The sequence below is a fragment of the Triticum aestivum genome, chromosome 3B (genome assembly GCF_018294505.1).
Source record: "Triticum aestivum cultivar Chinese Spring chromosome 3B, IWGSC CS RefSeq v2.1, whole genome shotgun sequence".
In the NCBI taxonomy this organism is placed as follows: Eukaryota; Viridiplantae; Streptophyta; class Magnoliopsida; order Poales; family Poaceae; genus Triticum; species Triticum aestivum.
Window position 1 is genome coordinate 57,933,330 of NC_057801.1, and position 26,797 is coordinate 57,960,126.

At 44.0% G+C, this 26,797-nt stretch overlaps 3 protein-coding genes, 2 long non-coding RNA genes and 1 other non-coding gene across 6 annotated transcripts; 2 read left to right on the forward strand and 4 right to left on the reverse strand.

Annotated features, from left to right (window-relative positions):
* Positions 1-3,104: 3,104 nt before the first annotated feature.
* Positions 3,105-7,903, forward strand: LOC123068556 (uncharacterized). The gene is made up of 3 exons (XR_006431833.1): positions 3,105-3,406; positions 3,485-3,575; positions 7,624-7,903. It is a non-coding gene; the product is annotated as an uncharacterized lncRNA (long non-coding RNA).
* On the reverse strand, positions 4,845-7,011 carry LOC123068555 (PR5-like receptor kinase). Its single transcript, XM_044491158.1, has one exon. It carries the CDS (start codon positions 6,926-6,928, stop codon positions 5,000-5,002), a length of 1,929 nt encoding a protein of 642 aa, XP_044347093.1. The 5' UTR covers positions 6,929-7,011; the 3' UTR covers positions 4,845-4,999.
* Positions 7,904-9,746: 1,843 nt separating the features above from the next.
* LOC123068558 (uncharacterized) lies at positions 9,747-13,926 on the forward strand. The gene is made up of 3 exons (XR_006431834.1): positions 9,747-9,945; positions 10,020-10,161; positions 13,366-13,926. It is a non-coding gene; the product is annotated as an uncharacterized lncRNA (long non-coding RNA).
* Positions 10,949-12,970, reverse strand: LOC123068557 (G-type lectin S-receptor-like serine/threonine-protein kinase SD2-5). The gene has a single exon (XM_044491160.1). It carries the CDS (start codon positions 12,968-12,970, stop codon positions 11,048-11,050), a length of 1,923 nt encoding a protein of 640 aa, XP_044347095.1. The 3' UTR covers positions 10,949-11,047.
* A 1,535-nt stretch (positions 13,927-15,461) lies between the features above and the next one.
* LOC123068559 (mediator of RNA polymerase II transcription subunit 9) lies at positions 15,462-20,430 on the reverse strand. Its single transcript, XM_044491161.1, has 5 exons — positions 20,114-20,430; positions 17,621-17,683; positions 17,233-17,313; positions 15,911-15,969; positions 15,462-15,825 (listed from the first exon to the last, which is right to left on the reverse strand). The coding sequence occupies exons 1-5, from the start codon at positions 20,303-20,305 to the stop codon at positions 15,762-15,764; spliced, it is 459 nt and encodes a 152-aa protein (XP_044347096.1). The 5' UTR covers positions 20,306-20,430; the 3' UTR covers positions 15,462-15,761.
* Positions 20,431-25,199: 4,769 nt separating this feature from the next.
* On the reverse strand, positions 25,200-25,272 carry TRNAE-CUC (transfer RNA glutamic acid (anticodon CUC)). Its single transcript has one exon. It is a non-coding gene; the product is annotated as a tRNA-Glu (tRNA).
* Positions 25,273-26,797: the final 1,525 nt, after the last annotated feature.

A 26,797-nucleotide genomic window follows, 5' to 3' on the forward strand; every position in this document is an offset into this window, starting at 1 on the left:
GAGGTTCCTTTTTATCTTAGATACGCTGTGTAAGCAAACAGGCCGGCCCATTGCGACGCTTGTCTGTGTGAAACCCCAGCACTTTTTTTTTGACGTGGAACACCATGCATTCCATTAGCTAGTGGGCTTGACCAAATCGGCGGCCACGGCACTTATTACATCAGAGGGCAAGCCAGTGAGCCAAACACGTTGGCATCCTGGTTCTAGCCTCACACCACGACCAGCAAGCAAGTGTGCCGGCACATTACACTCACGGGGACGAAAAACAACCTTGTATTCAATAAAACCCATACGGAGCAGAAACTTTGTCTCACGGAATAGAGTCCCCAGTCTTGCACGATCCACAGAAGTTGAGCCGAGAGCTTGACTTAGGACCAGGCAATCTGTACTGAAGATAACTCGTCCCATTCCAAAATCCTCCGCCAAATGTAATGCTTTCAAAAGGGCCATTGTTTCCGCTTGTAGAGGTTCAGAAATATTTGTTAGCTTGCCCGCCGCAGCAAACAAGACATCACCGGACGCGTCCCGAGCAATACATCCCCACCCTCCCATTCTACTGTCGCTAATAAAAGTTGCATCCATATTGATCATCACCCAATCAGCGGGAGGGACTTTCCAACTTGGTTTTGTTCTCGCAGAGGGCTTATGCTCTGAAATATTTGTACGCTGTCATTCAGTAATCATCTCTGAAACTTGACTTACGAGGGAGCTGGGCATAAGTCGACGTTCGCCGTGTCTGATCCTATTCCTTTCTGACCACCAGCGCCACAGCAGATAAATAATCATCAGTTTGTCCTTTTCCGGCATAGTCAGTACCTTTTTTAGGACTTCCAGCGGCGTGGAAGCCTGCATTAGGATGCTTCGTTGTTGCTCTAAACCTGCCTCCCTCCAAATGGCTTTGACATGCTTACAACGGAAGAAAAAATGCCCTCCATCCTCAAAAAAATGGGCACAAACAGCACATCGCGTGTCAAGCTGAACACCTCTCCTCTCAATATTCATATGCAACGGGTGGCTATTATGTGCAAAACGCCACATGAAATGATGAATTTTCCCAGGGCAATTCACACGCCAAATGCCAGACCAGACTGCTTTCTTCCAAGCTGAGTTATCAGTACTTTCACCCCTTGGTCTGATTAGTTGTCTGTTACACATCTCGGCGTGCACCCGGTAAGCAGAGCGGACAGAAAACAAACCCCTTGTATCATAGTGCCAAGCAATGAAATCGTCGTGCTGCTCGCAGACTGGAATGGACAATATTGCTTCTGCATCAGGTTGTATGAACGTTTGTCGAACCAACTGCTCATCCCATACAGACGACACCGGATCAATCAGCTCCGAGACCCTGGTCAGCAGATGAGGACCTTGTCTAGTTAGCGGTTGCCTGGAATGGTCTCTCGGGATCCATGGGTCAGACCAAATCCTAATGTTCTCTCCTGTCCCCACCCTCCAGATGTAACCTTCCTTTACAACTTCCAGTCCTCTGAGAATACTTCTCCACGTATAGCTCATGTTGGCCATCGGAGTAGCCAAGAGAATGTCACATTCAGGAAAATATTTAGCTTTCAGCACCCTAGCGCAAAGCGAATCAAGCGATTGAATCAGACGCCAAGCCTGCCGAGCGAGCAATGATATATTAAAGGAATATAGATCCCGGAAGCCCAGCCCGCCTTCCTCCTTGGATAGCTTCATTTTTTTCCCATCCGACCCAATGCATTTTCTCCTCCTCAGTCTGCTGCGACCACCAATATTTGCAGATCATTTTACTTAACTCCTCACACAACCCTTTTGTAAGATCAAAACAACTCATGGCGTAAGACGGAATGGCTTGGGCCACTGACTTTATCAAGATCTCTTTCCCTTTCATTGACAGAAACCTCTCAAGCCAGCCCTGTATCCTCAACCACAAACGATCCTTGATATATTCGAAGCACTGTGAAACAGATCGACCAACGTACATTGGAAGGCCTAGATACTTCCCGTTGGTAGTCTCCTGTTGAAGCCCCAGCGCGAGCATCACTGCATCCTTTGCAGCAACCTTGGTATTCCTACTGAACATTATAGATGACTTGTCTCGATTTATCATCTGTCCCGAGCCTGCTTCATATGCTTGCAGAATACGATTGACCTCAGACGCACCTTCAGCAGTGGCCTCAAACAACACCAAGGAATCATCGGCGAAAAGGAGATGGGTAACCGTTGGAACTGTTGAAGCCACCTGGATGCCTCTCAAACTACCCGCTTGCTCCGCTTGCTGTAGCAGCGCCGAAAAACCCTCCGTACACAGCAGAAAAAGATACGGGGATATAGGATCCCCTTGCCTCAAGCCTCTCCCTGGTACAATCATCTCAGTATAATAATTATTTATCTTGAACTTATAGGAAACCGAACGGATGCACTTAGAAATAAGCTGCACAAAAGCATCACAAAATCCCAGCTGATGTAGGATCCTCTCCAGAAAGTCCCACTCGACACGATCGTAAGCTTTACTCATATCTAGTTTCAATGCTGCATAGCCAATGGCCCCAGTCCTTTTCCTTTTCAAGAAGTGTGACATCTCGTATGCTAGTAGCGTGTTGTCAGAAATCAGCCTCCCCGGAACAAAAGCGCTCTGATTATCCGAAATGATTTCCCCCAATATTTGTTTCAACCGGTTTGCAATAACTTTTGACACAAGCTTGTACACAATGTTGCATAAGCTAATAGGGCGTAAGTCTTCCAAATTACTTGGGTTCTGTACCTTTGGGATTAGTACTACGATAGTGTCGTTCCATTCGTCCGGTATACTGCCGCCATGCAACACATTCAGTACTTCTTGTACCACGTTATCACCCACCAGCTGCCAATATTTCTTGTAAAAGAGGGCTGGCAAACCATCAGCTTCTGGCGCTTTACGATCACCGATGCTATCCAAAGCTTGTTTTACTTCCTCAGCCGTGAACTCAGCCATTAAGAACTCATTCATCTGCTCGGTGACCTTAGGATTGACCAGCACTTTGACGCAACGAGGGTGAAATAGGATTTCGCTTTGTCTTGTTCTAGAAAAAAAAAGGACTCCATAAGCAGATTTTTGATGGGCTTAGCTGCGTACTGGGCTACTGGGTTGTCCATGCCTGAGCAAGGTGGGCTCGCTCGTCCCCTTCCCGAAACCGCACTAGCCGGCGGTGCCCCATCCGCGGCTCCGGCGAACTGGACCGTGCCTTTCGTCTTGCACGCACGGCCGCCATTGCTCGCCGCCAAATCCTCCCCTCCCTGGTATAGCATCTCTCTGCCGCATCCGTCTGCAGGGGCGCCCGCCGCCCCGCCGACCGCCGTTCCTAGTCGACGGCCTCCGGAAGGGGGAGGGGGGCGACGGGGACGCCTTGGCGTCGTCTTCTTCGGTCTCATCCCCCCCTCGTCCACAAAGGTAAGTCCCGTGTCAAGTAATCACCCGCGCAACAGTTTGTTGATGAACAGCTCACCTCATATACCACTTCTTCGGCAGGGCCAGACAAGTATGCAGCCTGAAGGGCAAGGATGGGGATAAATCATACGAGTGGTTCAGTAAAAGAAAATCACTCGAATGGCAATTCAAAGTAAGAGCAGCAACTTCTCGCACACCTACATTGCAAATTACTGGATGATCTGATGAATGGCATTGCTTTTATCTGCTTCATGATTTGCAACCTACAGCAAGAAAGCTAACATACCAACACTTGTAAAAATCTGGCTTGTAGGATAGTATTGTTAAGAAAGCTAGCATACAGCAAAAAAGAAAAAAAAATGCTAGAGCTGTTAAAATCTGACTTGTAGGTTATTGTTCCGAAGTTCAGAAAACGTGGTCCTTTAAGTGCCTCCCTCGGTGTCGAATACGATTACAATTTTGTCTGGAGGTAGATGATACATACAGGATGGTTAATCTATTGCTGTTTAATTAAAGGCTAGGCTAGTGTTAGGTTTAGAAGAACCTTATGAGGGGAAACCCAGGATTTGTGCGGCATTGTGACCTTAATTGATGAAAATGATACCATGTGTGTTGTTACTGAAGAAATCTAGGGAATTTACTGTTAACTCCTTAACTTTGCAAGCTAAATTTCAATCTGAGTGTCATACCCCAGGCAGTTGCCACCATGTAACCTGAATGTGTTAGTGTGTTGGCCACTGTGTGTGGGCTATGTCTCTTTACAGATTGTGTAGGGGTGCGTGGGCTTGTACCCGCAAGAGGAGGCTAGGTACTTAAGGGCTGAGCATATGTAATGAGTCAATTAGAAAATGAACAGAAACTGAATCCCCCGTCTCTTGCTCTGTTTCCCTTTATCATTTCTTCTCATCCACAAAAAGCTCACCAGCGGCAATCTCATTGCTTGTGAGGTAGGCAGGGTGTTACACTGAGTTCCTCCTCCTACTGGCAGCTGTGCAAGCTAAAAATCTGAATTCTTTGGATTGCAATGTAGCAAAATCCTCTCACAGTCAATGGAAGCAAGAACAAAGAAACATCTCATCAATCATCAACACTTTTGGTTATCAATATCAATACATGTAGAATTTTACAGTTTTCTCGTAACAGCTTACAACAGGTTAGAGCGACCTTTTCTCCTTTTTGACGAAAACAAACTGTACCTAATGTCATAAAAACCCAGTGGAAATGCTGCAGAATATAAAGGCACTTGTGGTAACTAACATACCAACTGATCAGTGTATATTAGTTTGTCCCTCGGACTGCCAATTTACTTCTCTGCTTTATTGGAGCAATGGGAATTTTAAAACTTGTTAGTAATTTCAGCCATGATGGCTCAAATCGATTTGAGCTACAGGTGGAGCTCGAAGGAATAAAGATGAGTTCATCTGTTGTGGACCGAACAAGGTTTGCAATACTGAGATATTCTGCAGGTTAACATCAGTACAACACTCAAGAATAGTAATAATTTGAGAAAATACAACAGACCATGGCTTTTGTTTTCCATAAGAGAATCTCCTACACACAATCTAATTGGCTACCTTTGTCATGATTGTCTCTGTTTCACCTGGGGCCTGATACATCTGAGGCTAGAGGTGGAGCTGAAGAGCTCAGATTTCCTGTGCTACCAAAATTTGCTGGAGTTGTTACAACAAAGTTATGTTCTATGTTGAGGTCTGTAGTCATGGTACCTTCCAATACTTTTACCACCTCAGACATTTTAGGCCTTTTTTTGCAATCAATCTGCAAGCACCACATTGCAAGCATCATCATCTGAATTACATCTTGCTTGTGTGCTTGCATGTCATTGCTGTTATTGTCAATCAAATCTACCAACCGATCACTCTTCACCTTTTCCTCCAATAGGGTGATGAGATGAATGCTCTCTTCTGACTGGGAAGTGTCGAGATTCTTTCTTCCGCTGACAATTTCCATGACCACGACACCAAAGCTGTAGATATCCGCCTTCTCCGTGATCTGTGATGTCAACCATTCAGGAGCTAAATATCCAGGTGTGCCTCTCATTCTGGTAACCACTTGGCTCATATCTCTGTCTATGAGTTTGCATAGTCCAAAATCAGAAAGTTTAGCATTGAAGTCATCATCTAAGAGGATGTTTTGTGGTTTGACATCCAAATGAGCGATTCGTTTTGCGCACTCCTCGTGAAGATAAGAGAGGCCCTTAGCTATGTGAGTTATAATCTTGCACCGTGTGCTCCAATCCAGAGAAGCAACCTTGTCATGTCGACAATAGATCCACCTGTCCAAGGATCCTTTGGGCATGTACTCATATACCAAGAGCCTATGGGATTTCTCTGCACAGAAACCAATCAATCTCACCAGATTAATATGATGAATGCTGCCAATTGTCTGAACCTCTGCCGAAAATTCTCTTTTGCCCTGACCAGCTCGATCCAAACGTTTTACTGCAATCCTTTCATCACCAAATTGCCCCTTGAAAACAGACCCAAATCCTCCTTCCCCGAGCTTGTCTGTGAATTGCTCAGTTGCTGCCTTTAGCTGTTGAAATGTGAACCTCATTGGTGTTCCTTGTAGCTCCCCAAACTCTTCCTCTTCCTCTTCCTCCATCTCACGCCGTCGTTGGGTTCTTCGTTTACAAAAATAGAAAATGACGAGGAACAGAAAAATGAAGCCACCTATAGGAGCTAAAATTGCAACTAATGTTCTTACAGTGGAGGATTTTGGTTTCATGGTAGTTGACCCACTAGGTGTTACCTCAGCCGGGGGTGCAGGCAGAGGACTTGGCGGTGTTGCTTGATTGGTCAAGGGACAAAAGACTACCTTGTAGTTGGTGCCGGCCGGGCAACTGAAAGTGCTGGTGGCATCATCCATGGGGTAGCTGTAGGCATCTGGGCACATCTTCTTGAAGAAGTCCGAGTAGTCCGTGGTGCTGCAGTTGCTTGCCGCGCTGCCGGTACAGCAGTACCTGTCCTGCTTGAACACCGTGCACGGGCTGTTACAGCCCCCCGGCGCCTTCAGGCTGGCCGGGCACTGCGCCGTTATGTTGGCTCCGCAGCGCGGCCCCTTGCTGCACCCTGGCCCGCCCTTGGCCGGCACCGGCAGGAAGTCCATGGGCACGTTGAAGCCCTCGACAAAGGAGATGTCGAAGAAATCCTGGCTGCTGAAGCTGCCGAGCCGAAACTCGGCGATGGTGTTGGGCGGCCGGCCGTTGGCTTTGCAGGCGAGCAGGCCGCCGCAGTCGCCCGTCCGGCAGGTCCCGGTGCCATTGCCGTCGAAGGAGCAGCCCGTGCGCGCCCACAGGCACGTGGCGTTGGTGTCGCCCGTGTTGAGGGTCCAGGGCTTGCCTGGGTCGAGCTGCATGCCGCCACCGATCGGCAGAGCCGCAGGCCATATGGTGTAGGGGCAGCCGTTGGTGATGTAAAACGTGGTGGCCTCGCTGGTGGCAGCAAGGAGGAGGAGGAGGAGGAGGAGGAGCGGTGAAGAGACGCCCACGGCTGCCATTTGCGTCATGGTTCTTGCCTGCAGCCGCTGATTTGGAGCGGAGTCTGAGTTGCAAAGTTGCAATGGGGCTCCTGTGACAGCTAACAGCGTGTGGAAGAGTTGTGTGGGATTAGCAGACAGGGGCCGGCTTTCGTGTGCTGAATAATTCAACGGTCAACATACAACAGCGACATGGGAACTGCTTTGATAGGACCAGGCTTGATTGTGGATCTTGTTTGCTTGCAAATTACTGTACTTATATCTGCGCTCTTCCAAGAAAGGGGGGATTTGCATCTGTATATCCGCATAACTAATGTGTTTGACGATTTTGGCTGCAAGGAATGTGCAAACACGGTGCCAAATCTGAGCAAATACTACCTCCTGGGCTCTAAAAACGTCCTATAATTTTTTTTGCAGATGGAGTATTACATTACATGGTGTTAGCTCAGATGGTGAAAACACCATGTAGAACGTCTTATGGTGAAAACACCATGTAATACTCCCTCTGTAATTTCTTGACACCGTCGTGGACTCTAAAAACGTCTTTATAATAAACACATGCAATACGCCCTCTGTAATTTCACCATCAGATAGTAGGCTTTCGTTTTTTGTGTTTTCAGATGAATAAAACACACTGCAGCAGGCATGTCTGATCTTATTTTAGAAACTCATTGGATTGCACGTCTTTCTTCCTTCATAATCCGTTCCATGCTTTGTTGCGACAGTAACGGTCAAGAGTGAAAATCACTTTGCAAAAAGTACCTGCTGATTGAAGCTGATTGAAGCTGCGGTGGGCAGCTGCCTGGAAGCAGTTGGATGCCTCGTTGACCGGCATTCTAACCATATGGAGCCTTGTCTCACTAACCACACAACTCTGTCAGGTTTGCTCGCTGACCAGGGTGGTGGAAACCTTGTGTTCTTTGTGAACATCTGTATTAACTAGCGGAGGGTAATTCTGGCATTTTTCTGTACATTTTGCCCCGCCAAATATGAGGTTTTGACTTATGTTGAGTGTTTTTTTTTTTGCACTTGATTTTTTTTTGAGGGAATTGTACTTGACAGAATTATGGTTGGCTGCTTTTCGCTCGCTAACAGAACCACCCCAGAGCGAACAAGCTCAGACAGGCCCTTTACTAGGCCTGGCAGCCCGATTACACACAAAATAAATCACAGGAAAAAAGAAGAAAAAGGTATTAGAATATATGTTTATTTACCAAATATGTATAGCTACACGGCAAAAAAAGTTCCCATGCTTTAGAGGATAAAAGTACCACATAGTTTTGAAAATAAATAAATCAAGTGTAATGTGAAGCACACAAAAATGCCATGCTTGTACAAAAAATATTGTGACATTTACATTTATGTCCTTAATTTGCGCCCACTCTTAGATTTACCCCTAACTTTTTGATGTGCTCAAATTTGCCCTAGAAAGCATTCTAAGTTGCAGAAATGCCTGTCTTTCATCTAGTCAAAGTTGTTTGACCAAAACTTTGAAAATTCATTAAAAAATCATATGAATTCAGAAAAATGCAAATAAGATATCAAAATATTCATAAAACATCACCTATACGTGCATGTCATTTACGTTGTGCGTTTATTTGCGTTCACCCTGAATAGTTTCTTTAATGTTATAAACCCTAAAAAGCTTTAAAAAAAGTGCTTTTGTCATGAATGTAAATGACATGTGCATACAAGTGACCTTTTTATGAACAGTTGGATATCTTATTTTACATTCTTCTGACATATGAATTTGTTATGAATTTTCAAAGTTTTGGTCAAACAACTTTGACCAAATGGAAGGGCATTCCTGCGACTTAAAATGCTTCTAGGGCAAATTTGAGTACATCAAAAAGTTAGGGGTAAATTTGAGTAGTGGGTTCGAGTTAGAGGCACAAATGTGAATGTCCCAAAAATATAATACAACAAGTCAGAGCAGTTATAACTAAAAGACAGAACTTAACATACAGAAGAAAAAACTTAACAATTATGTTTGAACCTATGTTGTCATTGTTAAGTATAAGATGATGATAAAAGAAATATTGGAAAGAAAATTGCTGGAAAAGTCTAATGTAAATAAATTTGCCATAGGATGTTCAAGTAATTTTCTATGAAATACCAAAAAGAATTTACCATGCTTTGTTTAAAAAAATTCCATGTTTTGAAAATTAATTTTTAGAACAGAATTTATGATGTTGTATGCATTAAAAGTTTCCTTAGTGTGTACGAAACAAATTCGCCATGGTCCAAACAATTAGTTTGCCATTGTTTACTTTTTTGCCATGGTCCCAAAATTTATCATGGTCTAAAATATAAATTTTCCATGTTAAAAAACAACCTTTGCCATGGTTTGAACAATATATTTTCCACGGTTCAAAGTGTAAATTTGCCATGGTTAAAAATATAAAGTTGCCATGGTTAAAAATATAAATTTTGCCATGGTCCATAATAGTAAAATTTGCCAAATGGTATAAAAAAGTAAATTATGAATGTTGATTAATCATATGATACATCTAACAATATTGAATTGGTATTAAGAATGTTGATGACTTTTCTTATAAATTTAGTCAAAACTTTACAACGGCCGACTGAAGACAAATCTTAACAACATGGTACCAGGCCTTCTACAATTTATTTAACAACATGGTACCAGTTATTTTAAGTTAAAAATGCCTGAACTGGTATCATGTTGATAAACTAACATGATAACAGTTGAGACTTATAGACAAGAACAAGTCAACGGCTATCTACTACGAGGATGTGGAGCAAACAAGCATTTTTTTTAGGCAAACAATCTGGATCATGATATCAGGTCAAGCGAAAGCCCACCTGGACTTGATAGGGCCGGACAACTCGGCCCATACTGGCACGTCAGTTCCAACGTGTTCGTGGCCCAGACCGAGCAGAGAGGAAATCGGCCGGGCCCGTCCCCTTCCTCCGCCGCCCCTGCCGCACTGCCCGGCGGGATGCTGCCGCTCCGGTGGACCATATCCCCACTTCTGATGGATTCCGGTCGTCCCTGCGCTCCTGTGGCAGGGCGCCGCTCTTCGGTACCGCCGTCTCCGGTAACTCACCGCCGGCAGCGGCATCCGCTGCCACCGCATCTGACAGGTTTGATTCACAGGTACTCCAATCAACTACAGATTTGTGGATCCTCCTACCAATCAACTACTCGTGCAAGGATTCTGAGCGCTGGGCGGCGAGGCGAGGAGCTTCAGCCTACTTAGCTCAGAGCAATAATCCAGAGGGGACGCACCATTGGCACGGTAAGCAGCAACTTCTTCGTGACTACTAGTACTATCAAGTTGCAGCATTACATGGTCACAGCAGTAGCATAGATGATACGTGCTTGGCACGGTGGATCTTTCATTCCATGAGCCTCATGTACAAATACGCTTTCTGTGTATGCACATCAGTATTCGTGCAATAAAAACACACTGGAATTTTTCTCTCCAACACACGCCCAAAGGCGTGTCGCTTGTGTTAAGTGTATTAGAATGAGAATTGAGAACACCAGTATGCCCGCAACGTATACAAAACAAAACCAGCCAACAAAAGAAGTAGGGAAAAAAAACTAAGCTAACCAAGCCTAAAAGCTAGTATCAAAAACAGAGGAAAGAGAAGCAAAGCCGTAGGCTACAGACAGCTTAAGGCAGGGCTTGTGGCTACACTGGAAATTGGGAGAACTAAAAAGCACTTCTGATTTCTAATTGTTCTGTCTTAGTTATTCCCTACTCCTAAAATGTACTCCATCCGTAAACTAATATAAGAGTGTTTAGATAACTAAAATAGTGATCTAAACACTCTTATATTAGTTTACAGAGGGAGTATTTTAATTCAGTCTATCCATTTCTCTGCCTTTATTGGAGCTAGGCGCCCTAGCAGCATTTGTAACATAGCTGTTAGTTTCAACTGGAATAACTTGAAACAGACCTGCATCACAGAGAGAAACTGAACAAACTGTAGAATAAATAAGTTATTCTGCTGTAAAACAAGAAGGTTCATAATATTAAAACATTTTACAGGTAAAATTAACTCAACATAAGCGGCTTCAGATTGTAATAATTTGGAAAGATACAACAGACAAGTCTTTCACTCATTTCATTTAGCACCTGATAATCAAATTGTCTGTCTTCTCGGGATTGACTCATTTCACCTTGGACCCGATACATCTGAGGCTACAGGTGGAGCTGAAGAGTTCACATTTCCAGCAATACTGAAATTTGGTTCATTTGTTGCGACAAAGTTATGATCTATGTTGCTCTCTGCATCCATGGTACCTTCCAAGACTTTGACTACCTCGGACATTTTAGGCCTTTTTTTGCAGTCAATCTGCAAACACCACATCGCTAGCTTCATCATCTGGATTACATCTCGCTCGTGTGCTTGCATGTCATTACTGCTCTTGTCAATCAAATCTTCCAACTGATTCTTCTCCACCTTTTCTTCCAATAGGGTAATAAGATGGATGCTCTCTTCAGACAGGGAAGTGTCGAGGTTCTTTCTTCCGCTCACGATTTCCATGACCACAACGCCAAAGCTATAGACATCGGCCTTCTCCGTGATTTGTGATGTCAACCATTCAGGGGCGAGATATCCAGGTGTGCCTCTCATTCTTGTAATCACTTGGCTCATATCCCTATCAATGAGCTTGCATAGACCAAAATCAGAGAGTTTAGCATTGAAGTCGTCATCTAAGAGGATGTTTTGTGGTTTGACATCCAAATGAGCAATTCTCTTCATGCAATCCTCGTGAAGATAAGATAGACCCTTAGCTATGTCAGTGATAATCTTGCATCGCACCCTCCATTCTAACGGAGGAGCACTATTTTCATGTCGACCATAGATCCACCTGTCCAAGGATCCTTTTGGCATATACTCATAAACCAAGAGCCTATGGGATTTCTCTGCACAGAAACCAAACAGCCTCACCAGATTGATATGATGAATGCTGCCGATTGTCTGAACCTCCGCCAAGAATTCTCTCTTCCCCTGACCAGCTCGATCCAAACGTTTTACCGCAATCCTTTCCTCGCCTAGCTGCCCCTCGAAAACAGACCCAAATCCTCCTTCCCCGAGCTTGTCCTTGAATTGCTCTGTTGCTGCTTCTAACTGTTGAAACGTAAACCTCATTGGCGTTCCTTGTAGCTGACTGAAGTCTGCCTCCTCTTCCTCCATCTCCTGGTGTCGTCGTGTTCTTCTTCGACGTATGATGAAAAAGATGAATGTGATAATTAAAACTATGGCACCTGCAATTGCAACTGAAACAAAAATGCCTACTGAGGGTCCTTTGCGTAGTGGCCTAAGATCAGCTGAGTTAGGAGGACTTGGAGGTGAAGACGTTAGATTGATTGGTGGGCAAAAGATGACCTGGTAGTTGGTATCCAATGGACAACTGAATGAAGTTTCCGTGACAGCATCACTGGAGTAACTTATTGCCTCCGGGCACATCCGCACAAAGAAGGCCGAGTATTTGTTGGATTCACAGGGTGTCATAGAGCAGCAGTACAAATTGGACTGAGTTTTGAACACATCGCATGCGCTGTTGCAGCCTCCCGGCACCTTGAGCTCGCTCGGACACTGTGACGTGATGTTGGCCCCACACTGCGGCCCCTTTGTGCACCCTGATCCCCCTTGCCCCTTGACCGGCATTGGCAAGAACTCCATTGGTACGTTGAAGCCCTGGTAGAGGGAGATACCGAAGAAACTGTTGTTGTTATACTGGTTGAGCGAGAATTGAGCAGACGTGATGGGTGCCTGGCCATATGTCTTGCAGGCGAGCAAGCCTTCGCAGTCGCCTGTCTGGCATGACCCATTGCCTTTGCCGTCAAACGAGCAGCCTGTGCGCGCCCACACACTTCCTCCACGGGTGTCAGAAGGCACCTGGAGGGTCCATGTCTTCCCTGAGTCCAGCCGCATGCCGCCACCCTCCGGCAGAGCGGCCGGCCATACAGTGTATGGGCATTGGTTGGTGATGTTGACTATGGTTTGGGTGGTGACGAATGGCAGGAGCAGGAGGCGGAGCAAGAGGAGGAGGGGAGGTGGGTGGTGGAGACTCAGGGAGGAGGTACCCATAACTGCCATCTGTGTCAGTCTGGTAATATGACCCCTCTTGGATGAGATGATAAAGGAGGGATGGAATGGAGGTCTAGATCAGTGTATACTTGTATGATATCTGCATGTTGAAAATGTTCAACGGTCTACGGTCAACAGCGTATGGCCTAACTCACTGTTAGCTGTCCTCCGATACAAACAGTTTGACAGGCCAACGACTTGATTGCTGCTTGTGTTAGATGTTTACTTCTTAGCTCCTTTCAAGCTCTTGTTGAACATCCTTACCAAGTTACCATACATGCAAACTGTTGACAATACATATTTTTTGCTTACGACAGCGCGAACATATCGTCGACATATTTTTTTTGTGAAAGAAAGCTTTTACTGTATTACTCAATGATATATTTTTGCTTCAGGTGTTCATTCCTGGTCTAATCTGATGCATATGCTCATGCTGCGTCAGCCAGATCACCTGTAACACTGGACCCTGGAGGGGCACTGGGGGCAGCAACGCGAAGGCTATAATCTGTGGGGTCGAGATCACTATGGAACAGGATCATGGGGGCCGGCGAGCTGAGCTTGGTCAGCGGCAGCGGCAGCTGCGTCGAAGCAGCTTGAGGAGTGGAGGTCAACAATGGCGGCAACTCTTGGGTGGTGGGCAGAAGGCCTCGTGCATTATTTTTGTGGTTGGGATGTTGGCACTTGGCACGTCATATTCAACCAATCTATCTCGATTACAAGTTGTCATGTAATCCAAGCTTTTTGGAAGTGAAAGATGTGGAGGAATGGAGCTCATCAAGGCCACAAAAGAAAGCATGTTGTAGATCACCATTCAGCAGCCCGTTCGTTGGGGATAATAGTCTCTCTTCGCGACTATTTTTATCTGGAGCATGCTTACACTCAAACATAAATTATGTCATGGATGCTGTATAAAAAAACTCATTGGGAACGGTGGAATGAAATTCAGCAACAACTGATATTCAGAGGAAAGGAAAACTAAGAACCTGAAACAAAAACGGTTCAAATGATTTGAAGTACTGTCATTTCATGAAAATAGTAATTGTATGTCCCCGGTTGAATCAAAATTTCGACCGGGCATGGGCGTCTTCAACCTAACAGAAAAGGAGTTTTTTAAGTTTACAAGGAAAAAAATATAAACGTAATGTAAGATCTTTTTTTCCCTTCTTTGTTTGAAGAGTACAGGAAATTTTCAGCAAGTTACTCAAACATTTTTTTTTATTCCATGCATGGCAGAACATTTTTTTCAAGTTGTGGGTAGATCTCAGTCGACTAAGACTTAACCAAGTCTCAGTCAAGTGATATACTCCCTCCGTCCGAAAAAGCTTGTCCCAAGCTTGTTCCTTAAATGGATGTATCTAGCACTAACTTGATGCTAGATACATCCATTTGAGAGACAAGCTTTTTCGGCCGGAGGGAGTAGTATATAAGAAAAAGGAAAAACTGAAAAGAATTTTTTTTATATGAATCTCAGTGCAAAATCAAAGGAATATAGCGTCAACTGAGACTTAATAAAGTCTCGGTTGACTAAGACTTAGCAAAACTGTTTTTCTAAATATTTTCTGTACAGACCAGCTTTATCCGGCGAGACAAGGCGAGACAAGTTTTTATAAGTTGTTAAACAGTTTGTTTCACACGCATAAACATTTCATTTGACATGGATGAACTTTTTTTTTCATTATCAGTGAACATATTTATCTGGTTAAAATACTTGCAGTGATCTAAACGTTTTTATATTTCTTTACAGAGGGAGTACTCAAAGAGTGCCATGTGTACTCACTCGGTCCGGTGAAGAGTGTATGTTTGGGTTTAAAATTTGTCCACAAAAAAGTATACTTCTATCTTCCTAATGCACTTTAAAGTATTTTCTCTCATCACACGGTAATCAAGACCAATAGCATTCTATACATACTCTTCTTAATTTCTACATGCACTTAGCTCATTAGGGGTTGGGTAACTAAAGAGGAGAGAGATGACGGCTTGCATCTTCTCAATGCATTTTTACTCCCCTTCATAATTTGTCTGAAAATTTCTAGATGTACACTTTTCACCGGACGGAGGGAGTATCAAATACATGACCCCTAAATTTTGGTCCAACTGAAAATGAAAGCGAACAGCTTGTCTTCTGGAGCGCACGCTGCGGCATGGCCTTGCATGTAACACGATGGTGTTGGAGCTTGGCGGTAGGGGCTGAAATTTCATTCAGGTTCGAATCCTCCAGAACTCCAAATATGAAGGCTGGGGCCAAAATATGAAACATCCACCCAAAAAATTGTACTCCGCTAGTTGTTCTTTTGCAGTCGGTGCTCCATAAAAACAGTTTTTTTACGGAGATGAGGCTGTTTGGGGGAATCTGCTAGAGTTGCCCCGTAGGATTGTCACATATTTCCAGCAAACTATTAAGTGCATAGCATCAAACTTGTCTGAATAAAAATTACTACTATCTAACTGATCAGGATTACCCCCGGATTATCACATTATTGCTATGCCGATAGACATCAAACAAGTTCAGTGCATAATATCCAACCGATCAGGCCGAAGAATTTGGGGCATTCATGCATATATGCTTGGTCCATTTTACAGGGACTCCCATGACTTCATAAAACTCAAAATACACGCACTCAACACACAAACGCAGCTTTGTAACCACCACTTAAAAATTCCATGTCCGTTACTCCACAGACTACTCCAAGCATGTTTACAAGATAAGACGCGTCGATTTATTTCACGCGGTGGTGACAACGAGCTCCATCATAATTAATGTTCTGAGGGTCCGATAGTCAGAGCCTTTTTTTTATCTTGTTGGATCCCCCTTAAGGAGGTCTTCCACCGAGCTTTTGTATTTCGCGATCAAATCCCTGGTAAACATGGCAATGGTTAGGATAGAACTCTACCAAATCACAAAAATTGTTGGCAGGTCGCGTTGATGGATGGAGCACTTACTTTCTTTGATCAAGCAGCTGACGGGTTTCTTCCAAACTTTGCATTTGTCCTTCAACCGTCTGTTGGTAACAAAAGGAAATACTTTCCGTGAGAATCGGGGCTTAGGGTTGGAACTATCTGTGGCGTTAGCTGGTCAGTACTTTACGTGAGAGGTCAGGATTCACTGGTGAGACCCATAAGAATTATGTCATCTTTCAAACCGCAAAAGCACCTAGAGTTACACACACCATTAGTAAGATAACCATGGTCAGAATAATGAGAACTGAATATTTCTCCCAAGTTAATAGCCGATACAAAGATAAACCAGCCAAAAAGTCATAAATAGAGTTGTGGCTAAATCCTCTACAAGGCAAGAAGTTATGTAGAAATCACCAAATTTACAATGGCAAACTACTAATTTTTTGGGAACATTTTTGGAACTACGTGTGCATTGTCAATGAGGGTCGATTATTACAAATATGGATACTACCTCCGTAGATATTACAGATCTCAGGCAACCCACAATTAGATATGGCCCCATTATATTTCGAAGAAAACAAAAATAGAAGATCGCCTAGTGTGCAAGTTACTCTCGCAATTGTGACTAGATGTCTAGATTACATTAATGCAACTAAAATAATACCCACTCCATATCAAAATGGATGTCCTTTCAGCCTCTTAATTTTTTATATGTTCTTTTAACCCTTATAATTTAGTTTAGATGTGTTCCTACTTTGCCCTTCGTCAATGTCATCAAGAAAATAGCTAATTAACTCCTCCTGTCGTTGCATTTGCATGCTTTGCTTTGTGTAGGAAAACAGAGGTAACTTAATGCCCTTGGCATGAGAAAGAGATGGCCAATATCAACATTTCACACTCTCTTAAATCCTGTGCCCAACTCTAAAAGGGCATCTATTTTGAATGTGAGGGAGTTCCAAACTTGAAATAGCTTCATTTCTATAATAAATACAGTATTTGGCTTAAAATATCAGGTTCCTGGTCCTTACAGGAGAGAAAGAAAAGACCAGGGTACGACTAAGCTGCTCCACCGATCTGCTAGTGTTTCAACTTTCAAGCTAACAGGCTTAACACTTTTAGAACTTTTGGTGCATTTTGGTAATTCTACAAATGGCCCCACAATATTCATATATTGTATATTATATTTGCAACCAAACTAACCTGTCTAGCATGTGACCCCTGCAGTTAAGCCTGACTAAATTAGACAAAAGTAACATGCCACCTAATTGAAACTTGAGGCAGCATTCTATTTCTATTACCACACTAAATTACTGTTATCATTATCAGAAAAGCTACTACATACAAAGTCATGTGTAGAAACTTACAACAGATTTCGAGCTTAGTGTTCCTGAAATGGAGTTCAATAACTGTTGGCTCCTGGCAAATTGACTGGTCAATTCTTCAACCTGCATAAACAAATAAAAACAACTCAGGTTACTAGACTTCCATGCTCTGAGTAATCATATGTCAGGCTTCAAAATTCTACAAAAGCGCAATTCAATACGAAGATAGTGTAGTTTATTAGCTTGGCACAGATAAGTATGAGACCAAAACATCCTAGAATCTCTGGAGTTAAATAGTTTAATTTTATTGTATTATTTTTTCATATTAAATGAACTCAATATGTAACTGTCGTAGACCAGAACCAGTCATCTACCATACTACCATTATTTCTTCAACAAAAGAAAATAAGAGATTATACGAAATTCTTACCAGTGCATCAAAAGCTTGATCCCTTGTGCCTGTTGCAATCGCATCACCTAATCTTGTCACCAACTGATATAGGAAGGGAAAAAAAGAACCATCACCATACTGCTTAGTACTTTAACAAAGATAGGAAAATTATGGTTAGCTTTATTGCTAAGATGTGCTAGTTTTGAACAACGCTTTTTCTCTCGGTTGGTTTTTTCGGTGACCCCCTCCGAGAAAGACAGTTACCGTCTGGAAAATTTTGGATAATTTTTTTTAAAAATGGAACCAGTACTACTAAGGATGCCAATATTGACGTAAACAGGCGGGTGTTGGAGTGGTACGCAGTATCATGCAACTCGCGGGTGTCTGTGGTGGTCACGGGGTCGAATTCCCATGCCTCTGATTTTTCACCGAGTTTTTTTACTATCACTGCAGTGAGGGACCAACCAAGGCAAAACAAGGTAAAAGTGAAAAGCAGCTCGGATGACTCGAACTCAAGAGCTCGGCTTAAGCAGGTTCCGTGCCGACCATCTCACCACCGCTTCGTTTCAGTTGTATATAGGGTATAAATGTATTTGTTCCATTACTAAAAATAATAATTCAAATTTCCTTAGAATTTTTCAGGCTGTTAACACCAAGATTCCGGTATTTTGGGGGAATAGGTTTTACCCGTGGCCCCCGGTTAAAAAAAAACAGAAACGATTAAAAACCTCGGTTGTGAAACGATATTGCAAAGAAAACAATCCTCATTTCTTGATGCAACTACAAAATGTGATAGTCGCGAAATGTCATCACCAGCTTAACAAAGTTCTATAATGACACCATGATATTCTCATTTAATAGGCCTACCTACAAAATTGTGTTCCCCTGGTTAACCTAAACATTGTTTTTTCTATTCCATCGTTACAGCTCCACTGCTATATCCTTCAACATAGTCCCTCTACTCTCACAACGCCAGCACCTATGGTTGGCCAATCACAAATCTGCCTTGATATGACATTGACAGCATCAAGACCTTCTATTTAAACAGAAATGAACTATATTCCAATTTGTTCCAAGCTAGATGCTTCATAAGTGATTCCAGGAATGGTGACACATAAACCATGCTGCAGCAGCAGAGACGACCGTACTGCAGCAGTGACAGCAAAGCCAAGTAGTAAGCGTCCCCACCCCACTCCTCCTTGTCCGTAAGTTGGTTTCTTTTGTCAATAAATGATTTAGGTTCACCATTTCCCAGAGTGAGTGTCTGGAAAGTGAGATCTCAGGCGACCCACAATCAGATCATGCAACCAGGAACACAGTTTGGCAGGGGTTGCAGCAAGTCCATATGTGTGCAGACAAAGAAACATCTGCAGTGGGTACTTAGTACAGAGGATTGTTTCTGTTTGCAATTGCATACAGCTAAATATTATCCAAGTTAAATGTGCCAAGAAAATTTGTGCCCATAGTACTTAATATAATACTATGTCTTCAATTCCATGTCGGTTGGATTTCCATACAAGAGATATATGTAATGACAATGTAAGTTGGTGTCATGAGTCCATTAATGATTTAAAAGTCAACGGTGTACGTAACAAATTTTAGAGGAAAGAAAACAACATTCGGTATGACCGTTAAGAATGATATACCAAAACGATTATGTCAGAACGATCAACAACCTGCACCAGAGCTATCCTATTACTACTATTCAAGAATAACTGTCTGATTGTCTCTAGTATGTTTGGCACAATACACATCTGCACAGTAATGATACAATGTTCCAAACTAACATGAAACTGAAAACCAAAAGTGGATGGTTAATTACAACATTAACTGATTTACTTTCACTATTTTCCAGAATGAGTGTCTAGGAAATGAGATCTCAGGCAACCCACAATTAGATCAGGCAACCGGGATCACAGTTTGGCGGCAGTTACCGCAGGTCCATATGGTGTTCAGACAAACAAACATTTGCAGTGGGTACTTAATACAGAGGATTGTTTCTGTTTGCAGTGGCATTTTGCAATCATATCATACAGCTAAATATTTTCCAAGTTAAATGTGCCAAGAAAATCTGTACCCATAGTAGTACTTAAATATGTTTTTGACTCCATGTTGGTTGGCTTTCCGTACAACAGGTATATTTAAGGAAACCATAAACCCATGCCATGAATCGATTAATGATACAGAAGTCAACGGCATGCAGATAAAAGGAACAAAAACAGCCTTCTGTGTAAGTGTTAAGAACGATATACCAAAACGATTATGTCAGAATGGTCGACAGCCTATACCAGAGCTACCCTATATTGCTACTGTTCAAGAATAATCCTCAGATTATCTCTGGTATGTTTGACACAGTACACAAGTGCAGAGTAATGATACAATCTTCAAACTAAACTTGAAACTGAAACCCAAAAGTGGATGGTTTACTAATACATTAAGAAATGGCCAACAATAACGAATCCCAATCAGCTCGATACCAGATTTGTAACCGAAGAAGATGCTGGCTTTCTGGAGAAACAGATCCCAACTTACGTGGAGGAGGTGGAAATGGGACGCGAGCGAGGGGTGGTGATGCTGCGGCGGCGGCGTCGCTTGCTGCTGCTGCTGCTGCGGCTGCTGCTGGTACTGAAGGGCGTGGGCATGGTCGGGCTGCGGGGAGAGCACCAGCGGCCGGTAGTGGTCGCCGTGCTGCTGCGGGAGCGGCGGCGGGTGGTGATGGTCCATCTTCCCCCTTCCCAACTCCTGCTGGACGGATCTGTGGTGGTTTGGATCGAGGGTTTGGGTTCTAGGGATTTGACAGGAAGAAATGGGGAATTTCTACTACAACGGGCTTCACTTCCGACACCCTACTGCAGCCCACCTACTCTATTCTCTATATTTTTGTTTTACGTTTTACTCCCTCTATTTCTAAATACAAACCGTTAATACGAACTACATACGAATGTATATACAAACTACATATGAATGTATATAGACATATTTTAAAATATAGATTCAACCATTTTACTTTATATATAGTCTATATTAAAATCTCTGAAAGGTCTTATATTTAGAAACAGAGAAAGTATTTGTGAAAGAGACCCTAGATCTTCTATTGCTAATAGCCAATGATACAAAGCACCCAATAAAAAACAAAGATTACAATCGGGTCCTTGGAGCACCGACCCACCAACATCCCAACCCAGGCTGAAGGAGCGCCGCCGCTCCCCCGAGCCGGCGTGACATTTTAATCTGCAGACTGGGTCTTTGTGGACAAGAAGTCGTCAACCTCGGTCCTACTGGACCAGCGCATCGGAGATGAAACGGGACGAAGTACCACCAGAAAAAAGATGATGCCTCCCTCGCCAGTGATCAAGAGGGAGGAAGATCTGGCACCCTCCAAAAGAGATCAACGCAACAACACTGGCCCATCACTCCTATACGGGCTCTGTGGCTCCACATCGATACCAGAACTCGTATTGATGTAGCCGGAGCAGAAAATCCCCTTCAAGGTCGATGCCTCTACCGCGTTAACCTTGATCCATCCCCAAGGGATAGCAGGAACACCTATCCTCCACAGATCGACGGATCTGTGAGGCCACCAACCCGCCAGCTCAGCGGCGTTGTTAACAACCACACTGTGATGGGAGCAAACAACATCACTTATTTCACACGACGTTGTCCCCACCATCACGGCGACGCTGTCGACACACCAAACCCAACACCTATCTACATGCCAAAATAGGAGAACCGGGGTTCCCCCACCCTCATGCCGCTGGAACGGGAGCGGAGAAGGGGAATCGCCAGCCTCGCCGGTACATGGCGTGGAAACAAGGGCGGTTTTGCTTCTGCCTGTCAGTTGTTTCGTTGCATGGCGCTACAAATTGATAGCACTCCATCTGTCCAAGATACGCAACACTTTGTATCTTCGGATCTTTTTTATTTTTTTGCAAATGGTATCTTTAGATTTCGCTGAATCAGGGGTGGAGCCAGGATTTAAACATAGAAGGTGAAGACAACGGCGAGAGTGATTCTTTTTTCTTTTGGCCGCACCGATTTTCACTCTCTTTTTTTTGACAAAATTAACCCGTTTATTACAATACGAAGAGATAAGCAAATCTGGGCCCTATTGGAAAGACAGTGTGACACGAGATGTAGCCTATTGTGAAATTTAATTTTGACCAACAGTTTACAAGATCAATTAAATTAAGGCCCGGGTATTATGTCCAGTAGAATACCCTGCCTTCTAATTCCTTTTCTAGTGGTACACTATCATTCTTAAAAAATACAAAAATTAAGATTGATCATAACAGGTTTCCTCCGATCTACTCCAGCTTTCCCTACAGTGATTCCTCTGGTAGTTGCTAATAAGTAGCTTGTACTACCAATCCAACAAACAATGCAATACGTACCAACTAGTGATATCAATATGTGATTACCTTGTCTCAAAAAAAATTTACTTCCTACGTCCGAAAATACTTGTCATCAAAATGAATAAAAGGGAATGTATTTAGATGTATTTTAGTTTTAGATACATCTTTATGATAAGTATTTTCGGACGAAGGGAGTACAGTACTCCCTCCATATGTGAGTACCTTACCTTGTTGATGTGGCGTGCGTGAGCCATCATGCGGCGCATTGGAGATTGCCTCCGGAGATCGGAGGCGGCCTCCATCACGGGCACGGCTGCAGTCGTTCGCTTTCGTGTACGAGGTTTGGGCCGCCGACTGCTCGCTCGCCGCCGTAGCCGCGGCGCGGGTGGTAGGTCATGGCCATCGCCAGTCAGTCGAGATCGGATGTGTTTGGTAATCGTGGGAGAGCCTTGTGTGGTGCTTGTGCGCGCGTGCGATCTTGGGCTTGAGCTAATGGCCGATCCACAAAAATAGGCTTACGATCGACTCGTGGTGCCAGCGCCCACGCAGAAGAAGGTTGATTGGGTCGCTCCTCCTCGCTCGCTCGGGTCGCTCGTCCCTCGATCCCCAAGGTGGCTAATTGACCCTTGACCGCGACCATGCACTACTGAACAGTTTGTTGACGGTTGACTTTTAGTACAAAATAGTTCAAGGAAAGTTTTAAAAAACCATAAATTCGGAAAAGAGTTCGCAAATTTGAAAAAAGTTCATCGATTCTAGGAAAAGTTAATCAATTTTGAAACAAAACTTCATGAATTTTGTTAAAAAACACCGATTTTGAAAAACAATCATCAGTTCTGGAAAAAAGTTCATCGATTTGAGAAAAAAGTTCATCAATTTGACAATAAATCCGTCGCTTGATCCCAGGTCGCTAGTTAACTCTTGACCGCGACCATGCACTACTGACTAGGTTGTTGACAATTCACTTCTAAAAAAAGTTCACGAAAAGTTAAAAAAATCATAAATGCGAAAATGAGTCCGCAAATTGAAAAAAGTTCATCAATTTTTTAAAAAAGTTCATAAATTTGAAAAAAATCATTAAATTTAGAAAAAGTTCATCGATTTTGAGGTTTGTTGTACCTGGAACCCCGTGCAGTTTGCTAATTTACACGATCTTTTGGATGGGTTTTGGGGCGATTGCTTGGGACTTATGGACGACCCGCAACAAGGCTTTAATAGAGTGGCGATCTATAAAACACTCAGCTGACCTAGTGAATAAAATTATGATTCAGTTGTAACTTTGGAAACCGCTCGGACGATGGCCGGACCGACCTCAGCTTGACTAGTTGATCAGTAGCCTTCGGGACAAATGCAGGAGCCTTTGTGACACATCACGACTGAATGGCATTAGGGCCTGTTTGGTTTCAATAAGTCATCCGACTTATAAGTCAGGTGACTTAAAACCAGTGACTTATAAGTCACGCCTGTTTGGTTGTCATCTGACTTATAAGTCATCTGACACACCTTTCCACATCAATCAACATTATGTAGGTGGTGGGACCAACGCAAAAGGGGGTGACTTATAAGTTTTAAGTTGGGGTGAAGCAACTTATGACTTATAAGTTGGGGTGACTTATAAGTCGGGTCTGTTTGGCAAAATAAGTTAATTTTTTTTTCACTTCTCGACTTATAAGTTGGTGACTTATTTGGAACCAGAGAGGCCCTTAGCCAGGGGAGTTATCCTCTCCTCGGCGTGAAGTGGTGTTGTAGCCGCCTCCGATTCTTACGCCATGCTTGCCTAGCTGCCCTTTATGCCCGCTTGTTAGTACTACTTTTTTAGGAGTGCTTCTTATTAGCTTTAGCCTCCAAATGTGCGGAGCCGCTATGATTCGGTCTATGGACCATGCAATGATTTTTTGACTTATTCTTTGCTATCTCTTCATGTAATAATCGTAATGCCTCTGTTTAAGATCAGGCAATCGCCTTTTATCCGGAAACAAAATAAATACAGTTTTCTCATTTGTTGGTCTATTCTGTAAAAACAATTTTTAGCCTTACCTCATCACATAAGCTGCTCGTTTCCTCATTTTCTTAAAGAAAAAAAGCCTAACATGACAAGGTTGTGTGCTTGTTAGTTTTTCTTTTCATCTACATAGCTTCGTGGCCTTATTCTCACCGAACCGCAGCACATAGGCTCGTTATTCTCACTCCCTCACAGCAGCTGGATCCTCTCGCTCTCTCACCGCATCACAACCGCCGCTTCCCCCTCCCCTCCATAGCGCCGCTCGCCCCTTCCTATCCTACCCCACCATCTCTCCTCCACGTCACGACGAAGCCCATCCTCTCCTCTATCCGCTGTGTCCCCTTCCCTCTAAGGCATCACCCGCCCACTCTCTCCTCGCCATGGCGTCGCCTGCGTCCTTCTCTTCCTGACAACTGTTGCGTCGGGACTGGGCCCGTGCGGCCGTCGGTCTGGCATTCTGGGTAGCTGGATCCAATCGAGAGGTGCAGAAGGGTTCGACACTCTTCGCTCGGGTCGCTCGTCGCTCGATCCTATGTCGCTAGTTGACTGTTGACCGCGACCACGCACTACTGACCAGGTTGTTGACTGTTGGCTTTTACAAAAAAGTTCACGAAAAGTTAAAAAATCATAAATTTTAAAAAGAGTTCTCAAATTCGAAAAAAAATCATCAATTTTGAAAAAAATTCACAAATTTGAAAAAAAAAAGTTCATCGATTTTTGAAAAAAATAACGGATTTGGAAAAAGTCCATCAATTTGAAAAAAAATATCATCAATTCTTGAGTGAATGATATAGTGTCGAAAATAAACGACTATCATATGGGAGTTCCTTACGTAGAGAAACTGGCCTCATTTCAGATGGTCAGTAGGTTTTGTGCGTTTTTTCCTGTCAGATAGCTTCATGAGATGGCTTGCTCCTCCTACCTGGCACGAACCAGCTCGTTTGACATTTTTTTTAGCTTACAAAGAAAACCTGATTTTTTTTCTTCTTTTTTTAAGGGGCACCCAAATCCATTCATAAAATAATAGCCAGCACAGAGATACAATGAGAGACGCCATGTCGGTTCTTCATGTCCAACAAATTTAGGCCGCCAAACAAAACAATGTGGTTTATATATATCCGTCTAGTGCGACGTTTCAAATCCCCTGAAAAAGGAGTAGCGTGAATGTACGATTCACCACGACATCTGTATGTATCCCCTGACTCTCACCAGCAGCCGTGGAACAGCAGAAGCTGCCTAAAAAAAGCAAATTAAAAAGGAAAAATTCCGTCGCCGGGACTTGAACCCGGGTCTCTCGGGTGAGAGCCGAGTATCCTAACCACCTAGACTACGACGGAATGATGGTTGTAGAGCGACAATACATCTGACAACAAATAGAGAGTTCATTGTACTGTACTGTCAAGCATAACCTAAAGCTCAGTTACTAGTTGTTCTGCTGGACTGTAAAATTGTGGTTCTGTTATGGGGTCAATAATAATTTCAGGGATCTCTCTATCTGTGTTAGTCCATTCGGCATACGCACATGTCAGTGTTCTATATATTGCCATATTCAACAATGTCAGGAGCACATAACTTTTATTTCATTTTCTTTCCAAGTCTCGAGGATAAATTTACAGATAGACTAGCCTATTTGAGATCAGGATACAATCTTACATCAGCTCCTTCATTCCTTCCTTCAGAGTTCAGACCAAAGATTTTTTTTTGTAAACGGAGGCAAAAGATTTGCCTCATCCATTAATTAAGCAGAAGAGAATTGCCCAGTTAATTAACGAAAAACCGGGTGAAGACCGTCATAATCCGATGAGCGGCACACATAGAATACTCCATACATCCCTTTCTGAAGAGGGCCTCGTTGAGCTAGCACACACGTGTCATCGTCATCACTTCTCCTCAAGCGGCATCATCGCCATCCCTAATCCCCGAGCAAACGACTCCGACTTCACCATAGACGAGCATCAACCCAACCCGCACCATAGAGGTCATGTGGAGAAAAATGAAGCTCCGCACCAAAACTCAACCACCTACGTCGAGGATAGCGCAACTCCGACTCTGACAGAGAGCTACGAAGAAGAAATATGCAAGGTTGGCGTCGTGAAAGACCGCCGAACAGACCACCTGCTGCTCGTCATCATTGCCACAGGGGCCCCACAACCGCAGCTCCGACTTCACAGCAACAAACAGACCAAGGCAATCCCATGAACACGCCCAAGAAGAACCGACTAACACAACCATTGCCGTGCCTCCAACCTCGCTCACCGCCGCCATCGTTGCCACAGAAGCCTTGGCGCCAACTCACCATTCTGGCGCACCTGCCACTAATCCCTCCAATTTGTCCCCACCTCCAAAGACGAAGCCCTCAAGAGGGGCACAGCGCAGGACGCCGTCATCGTCCGATCCATGAATGCACAGATATGAGGTTTCCCTCGGAGAAAGGGTTGGTAGGGAGATGAGCACTTCACCACGGCAACGCCTTCAAGAAGGTCGCGACGCCCACGAGCGCCACCGTTGCCGGCTCCGGCCAAAACCAGAGTCAAAGCTTTCGCCCGGTTTCGTTGCACAACGCCCTGACCAAACCAGCTGAACCTCCTGCAATGCATCACCACCCACAGATCAGCCTGTCGACGAAGAACGGCTAGGAGCCGCCGCAGCTAGCCGCGCCGCGCGGATGCCGCAACTGTCCAGCCGTCAAATCCAGCCGCCAAGCCAGATCCGACCACGGCCGGCCGGATCCAAGGCCTCCCATCGCGGACTGAGCCACCCGGCCTGACAGCACCATGCCGACGCAGGCTATAGTGGAGCGCCGCCCGAAGCCATATCTAGCCGCGCCGTAGCACGCACCTGCACCAACGCGCGCCCGGCGTT

Coding starts and splice junctions, on each gene's coding strand:
- LOC123068557 (XM_044491160.1), bottom strand. CDS start 12,970: ATGGGTACCTCCTCCCTGAGTCTCCACCACCCACCTCCCCTCCTCCTC.
- LOC123068555 (XM_044491158.1), bottom strand. CDS start 6,928: ATGACGCAAATGGCAGCCGTGGGCGTCTCTTCACCGCTCCTCCTCCTC.
- LOC123068559 (XM_044491161.1), bottom strand. CDS start 20,305: ATGGACCATCACCACCCGCCGCCGCTCCCGCAGCAGCACGGCGACCAC. Junction 15,970..17,232: donor CACTAAGCTCGAAATCTGTT/GTAAGTTTCTAC, acceptor TGTTACCAACAG/ACGGTTGAAGGACAAATGCA. Junction 15,826..15,910: donor CAGCTGCTTGATCAAAGAAA/GTAAGTGCTCCA, acceptor CATGTTTACCAG/GGATTTGATCGCGAAATACA.